The 14,853-nt window shown below is 40.6% G+C and overlaps 1 protein-coding gene across 1 annotated transcript in view; it reads left to right on the top strand.

The window, feature by feature from the left end:
• Positions 1–14,853, top strand: part of GRAMD4 (GRAM domain containing 4) — a 75,296-nt gene that overhangs the window by 26,151 nt on the left and 34,292 nt on the right. Inside the window, exon 3 of the mRNA XM_014868954.2 lies at positions 6,157–6,277. Coding sequence (XP_014724440.1) covers positions 6,157–6,277 — 121 coding nt within the window. The remainder of the gene's footprint in view (positions 1–6,156; positions 6,278–14,853) is intronic.

Below are 14,853 nucleotides of genomic sequence, written 5' to 3'. Positions count from 1 at the left end.
AATTGGTTTTAATTCAGTGTCTAAAACTCATAATTTAAATTGCTTGTACAGAGTGTTTTTCTGTTATAGGCTCTGTAAACAACTTAGTATTTTACTTGTATTACACTGATCATGGCAAGATCAAGTCTTTTTGGTTTCTTCCTATTTAATACCTTTGGGAAACTGTTGAAAGCACACAAAAACCAATGCAAGTCTTCTGTGCAAATGGAAGTTCGGCTACCTGTCTTCTCAGATAGATGTGAGCTTTACTGTGCTTCCACTTCTGTTCCTTCATTGTTTCTATTGAAATCTGGGTACAGACCCATGGTCTTGAAAGAGCAAGATTGGTGGCTTGGAACTGAACACAGGCATGCAGAATTAGAGTCCTAGTCCCCTTATCTGCATCTTCACTGTCAACCATTCCCTAGACAAAGACTTCATCTCTGCCCCTCTCTACTCCCCTTCCCTTGACCCTGTCTGGTGTATTAATCATTACGGAGTTATTAAGGAAAGATCTCTGTCTTTTAGAGCAGCACAATGCAGTCATATGAATGAAGGATCCTTCTGTGCTTCACAGATTTACAGTACACTTAAAAATGTGCCTCTTCTTTAGGTATGCCTCTGAATTTGACAAACGTGTGCAAAAACTTAATACGAATGGAGGTTGCAGAGTGAAAAGCCTTGTCATAAAAGCTTGTCATAAAGCCTTGTCATATGTGAATGCATAGCCCTGACCATCTGCCAGAAAGAGCATCATCCTCTGTTGCACTTACAGCAAATGAAGTGAATGTTCAGTCCCAGGCCACAGATTGCACAGTAGCACTTAGTCCCAATACTTCACATGCCTTACTGAAGTTGCACATATAAAATTTACTCACTGTGAAAAGAGAAAGGACGGCCAGATGAGGTCATTTAGTATTCTTTATCTTTAAACTGAGCTTTACCTATTTAATTCAATAATAAACATCCTAACCTGTGTTTGGGTAAAGTGCACAGCTAGCTCCTGGTCGCAGGACTCTGGAGATGGAGGGATTTATATTTTCCTTTGAATTCTCAGTGGCTTCTGAGAGTTTTTGTTCAAAAGAAAAAAAAAATTGTCTTAATTTGAACTAGTTTGGATTCAGCTTACAGGCTTGCTGCTAGCTTGTGTGGGTTTCCCCCTCTCATTTCAGTGCCTCAGCTACCAGATATGCCTTGAATAGGAGATACTTTCTTAGGTCCCTGTGATCAGATCATTAGCAAGACAGAAGTGCTAGTTAACAAATTTAACTCTCTGCTAAACATCTCTTTCAATTCCTGAATCACTTCCTGGATTTCTTCCTTTGTTCCCTCTTTACCATAGCTGGTTACGTGGCTTTTTTTAAGGGAAGGGCATTAGACACTGCATGCAGCACTGCTATTTCTGCATTGTTTTGTAAAAACACCACAATTGCAAAATAGGTAGAGGGAATAACCCGGTCCTTTCCAAATCAATTAGCATTTGATTTGTTGTGACATTAGAAATTGAGGTAATGTTGCTTGCTCAGTAATTAAAGTCCCCTTTATTCAGGGCTACCCTTCCTATTTGTCAGAAGGGGAGACAAGATCCAGTTCTACATGCAGGTATTTGAGTGAATGTGGTGCAGAGATCACATCCCCTTCACAGAGTGGAGAAAGAGCAAACTGTGTTTAAACCTGTAGAGGCTGGCACTAACCTGGCAGTGAGAATTGCTAGTAAAGCTCTCTTGTTTCTGGCATATTGTACTGAAAGCAGCTTGATCTACTTATACAAGTTCTCTGCCAGTGTGCTAGGACTAAATCTGAGTTATTGTGGTACAGAAAACATTACTTGCTCTTGCAGTACAGCTTGGATTTTCCTGACACATGTCACTTAAAACTTTAAATGCTACTCTGTTGGTCATCTCATTTACAGTGATTGGAAAGTATAAAGCATGATGCAAAGATTGCATTTAAGAAAAAGTCTCTAAGCCTGGCTAGCACTAGTTTTTTAAAAATTTATGTAGAATATAGCTGTGTTTTAGGAGCATGCCAATATGAGTATGCTTCCAAGAATAGCTTCTAAGGATTAACTATTCATGCAGATACTTTCATTCTTAAGCAATGTTGTTGAGTTTTTCCTTTTCTTGCAGCAGGTAATTGCAGCATTCATGGGAAGCCCTTTCATAATTTGAAGTAAGAAAATGCACACGAAGTGTCAGATGAAAAATTCAGGAGGCTAGAATTTCACAAGACAAGCTGTGTAGTTTGTTGTATTGTGGAAGACTTCCCCCCTCCTCTTTTTTTCCTCAAATGAAAGCAAGTTGAAATTTTCGGTTTTAAACTACCTCTTCCCTGTATTGTGTCCCAACCACTTTCTGGGCTCTGAGGAGTGGCATGAGTGGATAGTTTTGCCCTTGGGGTTGGCATATTGTGTCCTCACTGCTCCCCATCCTTCATGCTTGAGAACAGCTCTTCTCCAAGTTAATGACAAACTCGGAAATCAGACCATCATTTTGTTAGATATTCCTAGAGAAAAATCATCCACATACATATGGTGTTGTGGAAGGAAATCAGAAGCATAGGGTTGGGCAGCTGTGTTTCTGTGTGATACTGAAGATGAGCTGTGCTGCAGATGGAGGGGACAGATCCACAGCCGCTCAGTTGGGAAGTGACCTGGACCCTTTCTGTGGCTGTGCAGCGGCAGTGGCAGCACACAGGACAAAATCCCAGGGCCTTCAAGGATGAAGGGGTTTTGGAGAGGGAGGGCAGAGAAGTCTTGGGCTGGGAAGTGCTCTTACAAAAAGCCTGAACTGCAGATGGCTTGAAAAACACTTTTGTGGGGAGATGTGGGTTTCAGATATGGAGCTGGATGTGGTTTGGACAAGCAACCCTGAGTTCTGCTAATGGGTTACAGGCAGTCTGTCCACATCAGAAATATTCCTTTAACCTCTCTGTCTCTACCTTCACCTCGGGCATTTCTCTGTCTTCCTTGGCACTGCCAGGCTTTGCTCATGGTCTTGGCTAAGTAATAACAATTTAACAGCATTTTAAGAGGGCTCCTGTGTCAAACACCGTCAAAGCTAGAGAGGCAGAAGGAAAAGCAGAAATCTGTGGAAGCCTTCAAGGCTTTTACTGTGAGTCAGAAACCAGAAAGGACATCTGTACAGTGCAGTGTAGTTAATCCAGCCTGAGTCCCAGCACTGTCCTACAGAGACAGCAGAGAAGAGAAACCTTTACCCAGATAAAACTGGAATTAATGCAAGTGTTTTTTTAATTTGTGACTGAGCCAGATATGCTGTCTTCAGACAGAGGGACTTTTTTGAATACAGAGGCAGGCAGTTGACCTTCAGCAAATGTAGAGACCTTATTTCTTGTTTTCTTAGGTATGTTGGTGTGGAGAAAAAACTTCTGTGACAGAGACATCTGCTTAAATGTTTTTCGCATATCACTGTCCTGGGCGTCCTCAGTTTTTATGAATCTTTTTAAATGGTAGTCATAAAACGTTGTGGTGATGTTAATATTGGAAATTGCGTGCACCACCAGATTTGTGTCACTGTGTATCTTAATAAACTGTTTTATTATTACATATTGATTACATGATCTTGCTCCTAGTATTCTAGCGAGCAGCCTTATGTTTTAACTCAATGGTTTTTTTTTTCTCTTTTTTCTCCTCTCTTAAGTTAGGAAGTCATTGTAACCTTTTGTAGCTAGTTTAAAGATGTGTACCTTCTGATTTTTTAACCTATCATTGGATGTCAGGCTACTTGGATCCAATGCTTTAGCAGATAAAAATATTTGGACACTCTAAGAATGAGTCATATTAACTGGTATCACTCTCCCCAGTGCTATGCACCTCTTGCTCTTTCCTTCTTCTTTAGAGGCACAATTAAGATATCTTGGGCTTTAATTATTGACTCAACATCTCTGAAGAAGCAAAAGCAGAGCTGGTTCTCCATAGAGATTTCTGAAATGTAGCACATCTTTGGGTAAAATACCTTGAGTATCTTCAATGAGGATGAAAATGAATATGCTTAGGTACTTGCTAGCCCCTTTCTTTTTCCTGTCCTCCCTCACCTGGGGTAGGAGCCACCTGCTGTCTAAGCACGGGGCTGATGCCCAGAGTCCAGGCCCATTCCTTTTGCGTACAGCACTTTGTTCTTTGTCCTGTATGTGATTTTATTTATTTATCAATAAAATATTTAAGCAGTGGCACTGTTTCTTCAGACTGTTTCTTCCCTGTGAACTCCTGCATGCTGGGAGCAGAGATTGTCCCTATGTGCTAGATGTTGGTATACAATACAGAAAGTTGTGCATTAACACCTGGGCAGCAGTGTGTATTTTAATGTGCCTGCCCATGGAGTGTGTTGTAAAGGTGCTGCTTTTCAGCTTCAGCCACACCATCCTCCTTGGGCCTCTCCTAATGTCTGGCAAGTGATAGCACTAGATCTTGCAATGTAAGTAGATACAACCCAGCTCTGTAGATAAGAGATCTACACAGAGGTTAACTCACATCCTGTGCTCATCTGAAAACAGCCTCTGATAATCTTCTGCAGTGGCTGGAGCAGCTGCAAATGGCATCTCTCACTGCACCTGCCTGTCAATGGCAATGTGGGGCATGGTGAGGAGGATGCTGTGCTGCAGCTCCCCGTGTGAGGACTGCCCTGGGGTCTGTTCCTCTCTGCTGTGGTGTGATTCGTGCCGGCTCCAAAATGGGAAGTAGCCCAAGGCTGCTGCTGAGCCATCAGCTTCTGCTCCTCGTCAGGGCCAGCAGTGCTGACAGAGTGCTGTGTGGGTGGGTGCTGCTTAGGGGACTGGAAATAGCATCTCTCCTTGGCACTGTATTGAGCAAGCCCAGGTGGGGAGTTGGTGCTAGGTAAATACTGGGCAGTAACTGCCTCCAGAGTGCTAATATGCCTGTATCGACAAATTCTGGGGCTTAAACTCAGCATCAGTTCAAACAAGAAAACAGATGTTTAATATGTATTTCCACACTGTTTTATCTTGAAAGTGCAAATCAGTCCTAACTGTGAAAATGCCTTGCTATCAGTAGCTTTCTGCACATCTTTCCTAAAACATAGAAAATGTCTTAATTTAATGTCTCCTGTAGATTACTTGAATTTATATATGTATGTAATTTAAGCTGTCATGGTTAAATGTATGCAAGCTGGTGTTTTCAGAGTTCAAACAAGGAGTGGGGAATAGTCAGAATAGATAAATAAATTCCTTTTTGTCTTGAGATAATTTCTGACTGTAGGCTTCTGTAATCTATCACTTTGTTTTTGAGTATAAGCTGGTAGAGAAACTCCTGTAGTTCTCATTGACAGATTTTTCATACCTGGGGGGACTGTACACAAGTGCTGAGCAACCATTACCCAGGAGATGCCCTCACCCACCTTTTTCCCTGCTGTCTGAAAATGCCCACTCTTTGAAAGAAGGCATCACCTGCTGTGTGGACTTGGGGTTTTTCTGTGTTTACTTCATGGAGGTGGTAGTTGTCAGTGGTCTCACTAACTAATCAAATTGCTTTTTAATTCCTGCTTTGTGCAGTATTTTCAGTATTCTGCTGAGTTCATTCAAGGGGTGCTGGTAAATCAATTTTCTGATTTCCTGCTCTCGTGGCCTGCCAGGATGAGCTCCTGGGCATCAACAACATCCTCCTGCAGTAACTGGGGTATGGGGGAGTGGGGAACCCCTTCCTTGCTTGAGAGACTGTGGTCTTGAAAATTACATATTCCATAAATGAATATTAAAATATACAATATGTGTTTCCCAATAGCTCAGTAATTATCTAGAAAAATATTACTTTTGTTGGCTTCACAATTTTATGTTTAAAGTGTGTAACAGTGGCCATTCATTCCATGGGAAGAGGAGAGGGGTAGTATAAATAAGGCTTTTCAATCAGCAGAAGAAGGGCTTAAATGATGATGCAGTAGAACTGCTAAGGGTGGTGGTGGGAAATACTTGTTTTCTGTAGCTTCCCAAGGTTTGTAGAAGTGTGTTCTGTAAACTCACATTTGATTAACTATCCTTCACTTATTTTGGTAATCTGATGCTGAAAGAGGCATGTCGAGTTGTTGATACTTGGATGTTTCTCACAGACTTGTTTCTTTACTGCCCCAGAAATCAGTTGATACATTTAAATGACACAAAAGAAAAAAAAATCTTCTGAACTTCCAGTATGTTCTGGCTTTCTTATAGGCTGGTCCAGGGACCATCATCATGGCATCAGGAGTCCAGGATTTTAACAGAACAGAGTCTGACAGACTGAATGAGATCAAAGGTCACCTGGAAATAGCCTTACTGGAAAAACACTTTTTACGTAAGTATAAAATGCTCTGTGGAGAGGATTAGGTGGTTTAGGCTTCTGTAATAATGTTTCTCTAACTGTGGAAGTTGGCATCAGAATTTTGAAATGTGCTGATGTGCAGATAGTACATGGGTTTATGCTTCCCTAAGAAGCACTGAAAAGCATTCCCAGGGTTTCTGGGTCACTTGGGTATTTTTTTCCTCATAGCATTCCTCTCAACATATTCACTATGTGACAAAAGCTGCGCAGTTGAAATCTTGATGTTGACATCTGCAGGTTGTCTTAGAACTAAGTCAACCCTAATGTGCCTGCAGTAGGTGTTTTTCTTTCTAGTAGTAATTGCTAAGAAGAGAACCAGTTCATTTTTGTAGCAGCTGTTTCAACAAATTATGCATCTTAAAACACGTCTCTTAACATTATATGTATTATTGTAAGAAATACAGAGAAGAATGTCTGTAGATTTCAAGTGTTAGTTGTTTGGATTTATGCTTATCTATATGTACATATGCATGTATAATGAGAAAAAGTTGTCATTCATGGCTAGAGGCAGCTGCAAGATTTTGGGGATTTTATCTCAACAAGTCTGAACTGTTGAATTTTAAGGCAGGATAGTTAAAAACAGAAAAATGGAAAACAAAATAACTTGATAGAAGTAGAGATCTCTGTAATAAACCAATGAGAATTCTTGCTCAGTTGCTTCCCAAAATGACCGTTTTAATATTTTGGTTTTGAACTTCAGAGTATTAAGGTGGTTTTCATCTGTTCAAAGCTTGTTAGATATTTTCTAAGAAATAACAAGACTATAGATGCTGTTCAATTTCTAGACTATAATCCAATGACAAGACTTAGATTTTATCTTCAGCATGTTCTCAAGGATTTGTCATTAATTTTCTGTGACTTGTTTTTCACTTAGCAATGTTTCTTTGATGCATTTTCCCCCCGATGTGAGGGAGGCCTAATAAAGGAGACTGGGCAGGAATTTATAACTTCCATTGATACCTGGAAGAGGTATCATGACTGGAATGTCAAAAGCATTATTAGAAAGCAAAATTAGAAAGATCTGTTTGACTTGCCTTATTAGTTTCAGTAATTTACCAGATTTTTATTTAACTATTCGGTACAGAGTTACCATAAACTCCTTCCATCCCCAGAGATACATTGCTTAAGCTCCTGTTATATAATGGCTTTTTAAACTAGATGGGACACACATGATTTCTTCATGCAATCTAATGTGCAACAGAAACTGTAGAACTTAGCAGAACTGATTTCTGATTTGAAGTAGGATGTGCTTTTTGATGTAAAAACAGGATAGGGCTCCCAGGCACTTCCATGGCTGGTGAATTCATTCTCCTCCTTAGTATGTTCTTACAGTCGCTATATGGGGCACACAGATTTGTGAATATTGGTAGTCTTCAGGTTCTTGCTCTAATTTGAAAACCTTCTGATCGACTGTTACTTGTAGCTGAATCATTTTTCCTTTGCACAGAGCCTTGTAGTAAACTCCAAGGTGGAAGATAAAGTTCACCCTTTTGTGTAAACTTGGAGCAGATGTTTGGGGGTTCAGGCCAGTGGGGTGGTTCAGCTGGCTTGAGTCAGCCAGGGGTGTCTCCAGCCCTCACCTCTTCACCAAAGCCTGATGTTTGCTATGGCTGGAATTATAGCATTGTCCTGGCAAATTGTTTGTAACTCTGTACATAAAAAACAACAGTAAGAATCATAAACTTGAGGAACAAGTGAGAAAAAGCTTATCCTTTATTTGGCCACTTTCTATTCAAAATTTTGGGATGAAATAGGTCACCATGTTTGTCAGTTGGAGTGAAGTAGGAGTTCAGCTTTTGCATATGGCTCCTAAGTTCTTACCTTTCCTTTTTCCTTCTCTTTTGAGTTATTTGGGGATTTTTTGATACTAAAAATGCTTCATTATTGTTTTCTTCCCCAGAGTGAACTAATGGTGTGCAGAAAAACATTATTGAAATGTGCAGTTTGTTCACTTCAGTTTGCCCTTGGAAGAAAGCCTGACCATGATTTTTTAAAAATCCTGTTGCTGCAGTAGGTGTTTTTTAGAAAGGCTAGTTGCTCTGCAGCATTTCCATACTATTTTTAACTATGGAATCCCTTAAGGACACCTTGCTATAATTGTGGTTTTGCATAAACCGTTTGCCACATCCATGAACTCTGTTTCCTCCAGCTGGGCATGCAAAAATCAAAGCAATTGCTAGGTAGTGAAGGAAATAGCTAATGTTTCATGCATTTGCTTTTTTATGTGCTGTGGTTCTTCTTGTTATCAGCTTGATTCTGGCTTTTTTTTGGCCTCTTCTATACTTCTATTTGTATTGGTGTTGTTAGCCAGGAGGTTTAAGGAGGAGAGATTTCCTCTCAGGTGTACATCGTGTGCAATGTACACATACATTACGCAGCTGCAAGTCAATGTGGGTCTGTAATTTAAGGAACCTGGATAAAGTTTTTTCTCTAAACGCCATTCAACCATTAGTAGGCACAAGCAATGGGTGGAGTTTGGCTGAGTAGTACATGTTCAGTAAAACACATCCCAAACCTAACTGTAGCCTCTACAAACTGCAGGGGAAATCCAGAGCAAGCAGGTGTGGAGCCAGGCTGTTGTCTCTAAGGGGAAAATATCTTCATCTGAGATGCCTGTCTTCTTTAGCAAAGTGATAATCTGCACTCCCAGAGATGTGAAGATGGAGAGGAATTGTTTAGCATGTGCAGAGCTGTAAATGCAAATAAAACGTGTCTGGAAATGCAAGGGATTTAAGCTGCGGACTGATGGGAGGATGAGGCATGCAGAGAAAGGGATCTTGGATAATGTCTTAAGCAAGGGGGAGGGATCATCTGATTCTCCCAGCCAAAGGGGCTAAAGTTGCTTTTGCTGTCTGTGTGGGAATGGTCTTAATGTCTTTGATCTAATGGCTCATTCTGAGCCTTATTATAGGAATGCTGAAAATGTGCCTGTTGGGTTTGTGATATTGGCGTGGGTTCCTTCAGAAAAAGTCTTGGAACACCAGCTGAAGGAAAAGTGCAAAGGGTTTATTCTGCTGGGGTTTCTAGTACATGTGGTTGGAAAAAGCTTTGTCTTGGAGCTGGGACAATCAGAACCATTTATTTCTAAAGGACTTTCTGTTATTATAACCTAGTTTTTAATACAAGTGAATACTGCCTTGGGCTAGATGAGGACTTAGTTTGGGAAGGCATCTACTGACCCAAGGCAGTTAGATTGATATGCTAAGATCAGTAGTGGTTTTAGTGTTTCCATTTCAAAACCTAGTTGTAGCTTAACAAAAAAACAAAATTATGATTGCTGCTCTTGCATTTGAAAGACAAAACAACCAACAAAACCATCTTTCTGCTTTTGCATCTTTTTTGCTTGAGGTAAACACCGTGTTTCCTGTTACTTCCTGTGCCTGCTTATAGAGGGCAGTTTTGGAGATATCAGCACTCTTGTCCTGGTGCCACAAGGTGCTTGTAAACACATGTAAACACACATGAATCCTGTGGTTGACATTAAGTATTAGCTAATTCCAATTCAAGGGTGTTCAAGCCCTTGCAATGCGGAATTCAGCAGCTCAGGAAAGAGGAGTTAGTAGCACCGAGGTGGTAGCTGAGAGTGAATGAACCAGGTGACTCTTAGACAAGAGGGTTAGTCATGAACTGGTAAATCAAAGGAACCTCACATGAGAATGAGGAGTACTAGAAGCATATGTAATCCTCTCCCACAAGGGTTTTTGCATTACACTCCATACAGCAGTCTGTGGCAGGAGCCTTTAAGGTGTTTCCAAATCAGTGGTTTCAGTCATGATGTTTATACCACATGACAACAGTCCTAGTAATTGTATGCAACAAATAGGCAGTGAAGCTGTGCCAGAGTCCAATTACCAACTGTGTCAGAATACCTTTGGTGTAATTTCTCCTAATGTGAGGGTACACCAGGTGCAGTAGACACAGCAGACCTAGAGAAGAGCAGAAGAATAGATTGACTACATTGGTTTTGCTGTTTTCTTACTGATCTAGCAGCCTGTAATCTGAACCTTAGGTTCAGAAATCTTGAAGCAGAATCTAGAGCTAATTTGAGCTGATTTGCTATGTAGATGAAGACCCTGGCAAAAGAGTAAGCAGCTGTTGTGTTTATCTGAGAGACCTAAATACCAGCTGGGTATACCACAATACCCATTCCTTGCTACATGGTCAGCCCTTGGCCAAGGGGTCCCAGTGTTGCACCATGGGCTCTGAAATAAAGTGTGCCCATGCTGATGAGTGCTGAGGGTGCTGTGGCACTGGCACTTACCCTGGGTTTCTCACATCCTTTACTCCTTCCTCTAAACTTCCTTTTCTTCAGTTTAAAATCCTGGATTCCCTAGCACTAAAAATGTGTCGCTGGGAGATTTATATATCTGTTTTGAGATTGTAGAGTTTGTCTGATGAAGACTGGTTTGCCTGTGGTGACTGGTGGGAAATTTTGAATGTTTATCCTGGGCACCCAGAGATGACACAATAAAAATGTGAAAATCCAGGCTTTGCTATAGAGCTGTCTCTTCATCAGAGTGCTCTCATTTGCTTACTAACAAAGTTAAAAATTTTTCTAGGTCTGATTTCTGAACTGGGAGACTTCTCAAAAACTACAGGAAGTTTCGTAAGAGATATAGGAAAGATTTTACTTATACCCAAAGATACTTATATAATATACTGTGTATGTTGAGTTAATTTCTAGCTTTCCTGGGCAAAAAAAAAAAAAGCCCTCCAAAACTCTGGCTTTGTTTTCCTGGAAACACTATTGGAAGAGGCAGTCGTGAACAGTGTAGAGCATTTGTCAGGGGGTCAAGAGGCCTCAGTACAGAATAATGAGCATTTTGATCTCCAAGGACTCTGCTCTTACTGGTGGAGGAGATAGGTTGGGCTTTTGCTTGCTCTCAACTTGGCTTCCAAGAGTATGAAGTTCCTAAGAGCAGGGGAGAGGGAAAGGATGTGACTCTATCCCAATGCAGCAGCAGGCTGGAATCCTGAGCTAATCCTTGGTCTGAGCCTGGCTTGTGCAATCTGCCCTTGTCATTGGACAAAGCATGTACTTGATGATGTAAGTGATGATGCTGTACATGAAGATGCCCAAATCCTGGAGGATCTTGTATTGTCACTGCCTTTTCATGAATCTGATGAACCAAAATGCAGCACAGTGCTCAGAGAGATGTATTGTTTGAGCTCCTCCAGTGCCTTGAACAGATACCACCTACACACTGTGTAATGTACATGGGCTTTGCCTGTTTCTGCCTTTTTTTTTGTGTGCCCAGCTTGGCTTTGTGAATTGCAGAGAAGGTGTGAAAATCCAGGCAGGGCAATGGTCAGTACTGTTGTGCCTCTCCCTTTTGTATAACTGGGACAGAGATTTTGGGAACCCCATGTGGAACCTGCATTTCCCTGCTCAGCTTAGTAGCACAAAAGCCTTGGAAGAGCCTGCTGCTATTCCTAAGCCAGACATTATTTCAACATTTATAGACTGTTTCACTTCTGCCAAAACCACAGAGTGAAAACTATTCCTGCAATAATGACGGCATTTTTGCAGCTCTGTTTATTTTAGGTGGTTTTGCAACACTTCTGGCATTTTTATTCTCTGAAATTCCTGAAAATTCATAGAGCAGCAGTATTTTTCATTACTTTTATGGCTGACCTTTTAAGTGTATCTAGCAATACAAACCTTTCCACTTGATGTTTTGAGAAGGGGGTCTGTCTCAATAAGCTATATTTTCAGGAAATGTAATTTAAAATCCTTCCCTAATGAAGGGGAAATGATCCAGGCCTGTGTCTAATACAACATGATAAAGCTCCACTGAAACCACTGAATGTAAATGTAAAGTTACTAATTGGTAGTTAGCATGAATATTTTGTACAAACCTTAGCAATGGCATCTTGGTTCTTTCTAACCTCACCCACTCCAAGTAGGATGTAACAGGAATGGTGAGAGAGGAGGCTGGAACAGTTTGCACAGAGGAAGAAGACTTAGTCAAATATGATGTGCTCTGTAAATCAGTCTTCCTCATCACATGAAAGAGAACGCAGTTTATATCAAACTCTTGCTGTTCAGGTGGGGAGAATAGTAGCAGTGAATATTAACTGATTGTGAGAGGATGATGGTTCAGACTTGGCCTTCCCTCCACTCTCTGGGTCAGAGTTGGCTTATTTCCTATCAGCAGAGCAGGAGCCCACGCTGCCCCCCGCCCTGTAGGCGTATGCAAAGAGGCTCAAAAGCTGGTCCTCTAAAGCTCTGCTTAGTGTAAGTCCTGGGGCAGGAGCTCTGTCTTTGGAAGAGCAAAGAGAAGCACAAAGGAACGATGGAAACAAAACCAAGCAAAAAACAATTGTTTAACTGCCAGACCTGTGTTAAAGCTTTTAAAGGATGACTGATTCGGATAATGACAGGTCACTTCTTTGTTTTCGTGTGTGCAGACTTAGCTGGAGAAAGGTGATATTGAAAATGTGGGGTTTATATTTATCTGTTTCACTTCTCCATTCTAACAAAATACCTATATAAAACAGGGCAGAGAGGAGGAAAGAATATGCACTCAATAAAGATGCTTAATCTTTAATGAGTCTGTCTGCTTTTGGCTTTTTAATGACACCAATATTCCTATTAGAAAATCTTTTTTGTTATGTTTTCTGTATGAAAGAGTCATGCAAATCTGCAAGAGGCCTTGACCACAAAGGAAAGCCATTAAATTGACAAATCAAGATGTTCACAAACACAAAAGAAAAGAAAAAATGAAGAGTTGTCCAGCTCTGGAAGAGCTATAGAGAACAACAATGCTGGTATCCATTTTGACAAAGGACATTTTTTGGTTCTTCCTTCATAAAATCCTCAGAGTAATCCTCCAAAGCAGTGAGCTTTGGGATTCCCAAGTGAAGTGTGGAAGTCCAAGCATGAAAGACAACATTACCTTAAGAGGTGACTTAAAGAAGAAAGGATAGTTAATAAAGTGGAGCTGATAGTGTGATGGCTTAAATAAGCACTTTGCCAAGCATCTGGCATGCAGAGAAGTGGGATATCTCACAATGTCTGGGATCAAAAGGTAGTGTTTTATCTGAAATCTTTTGGGTAGATTTATGATAAGTTTTTTGGCAATCTCCGTGGCTCTCAAGTCACTTAGGAAAAAACATATGCCCTGGAGAAGGGGAATCATGGATTAGAAGAAGAACAGATAATAAATTAAGCACAATTAAACTGTATCTAGTTATAGCTATGAATTGTGAACATGTCTTCAGAGGAGCATGTAAATTGCAGAGGAAGTGTAATCAAGAAAAAAGCAAGTTAAGGAGTTCCATTGTGGATTCTTCCTCCATGACTGCTTCTTGGTCAGGCAATGTTCTTTGTTTGTCTTTGCTTTATCATAAGTGATGGAGCCGTTCCATGTCTTTCACAGCACTGCCATTTGCTGCTGGTTTTTAAGATGAAGACTAAAAGTTCTCATTGTCTCTGAGGATAAAAATAGATCTGTTTTCAGACTCCTGACACGTTGTTAATAGTGTCATAGTCCGTTTACTTGGGACAAAGTTAACATATCAGCTTTCTGTAGGAAATGGGAGCCTGGTAAGGGTGGAAGGCACCTGCCCTGGAGACAAGTGTCCCAGTGCCTGGCTCCATCAGCACAACTGGTGAGATCCAGATTGAAAGTGTGTAGTTGGGATTTAGTGTGTTTAGTAACAATTAAATAACATACTTGAACTCCAGTAATGTTCAAAGAGTTGTAAGGAGATTTACCATGATTAACATAGATATAGAAGGGTTATTTTTGTCCTGTTAAGTACTGGTGTTTCCCCATGTAAATATGACAGGGTTGCACACGTGCTTTTTGCCTTTTCTAGTTTTTAACTCAGTTTCCTTAAACTTAACACTAAACTGGGTTCAGGTAGCTAGAAACAGTAACTGATGGTCTTTAGCTCTGCTCTCAAAGGAATTTTTGGTCACTTTGCTCCAGAGGAGGATTTTGCAACATACCTGTACGTCTGAGAAGAAGTGGTATTATATAAAACTGCTTCGAGGAGGCTCCCTAATCTACCTCCAATCCTGGGATTAGGGGAAACATCCGCTTTACTGTACAAGCTGTTTTGAATTAGAAATCCAATGTTCTGCCACGCCTTCTAGCCTGATGTACCATCCTTCTTTTCTAAACACTACTCACTTTCTGTTCAGTCTCACCAGAACTAAATACCTGGGTGTTTAAGTGCTTTTTATCAGAACATTTCTTACAGGGAAGTATTCTGAGGAGCAAATTGAAAGTTTTCGTTTGCTGTGGTGGCTGATGCTGTAAGATAAGGCAACAAAACTTCCGTCTTAGCAGTTACATGGTGTCAACTAAGCTTTTTGAAATGTTAAGCCTTTCAATTTCTGTTGTCAAATCCTTAGAGCTCAGGTGCGACAGTTCCATTATATCTCATAGAGGATAAAATGCTGTAGAAAAACTGAAATGGGTAAGTTTTTTTTTGGTAACCTGTGACATACATCACTGATGATGGTCTTTACTATGGGGTCAATTCTCCTAGGGTAAGCAGTGCAATAGTAAGTGCAATAATTACTGTCACTGAAACAT

The sequence above is a fragment of the Sturnus vulgaris genome, chromosome 5 (assembly GCF_052056855.1).
Source record: "Sturnus vulgaris isolate bStuVul1 chromosome 5, bStuVul1.hap1, whole genome shotgun sequence".
NCBI lineage: Eukaryota > Metazoa > Chordata > Aves > Passeriformes > Sturnidae > Sturnus > Sturnus vulgaris.
This window is presented reverse-complemented; position numbering and strand designations above follow the sequence as displayed.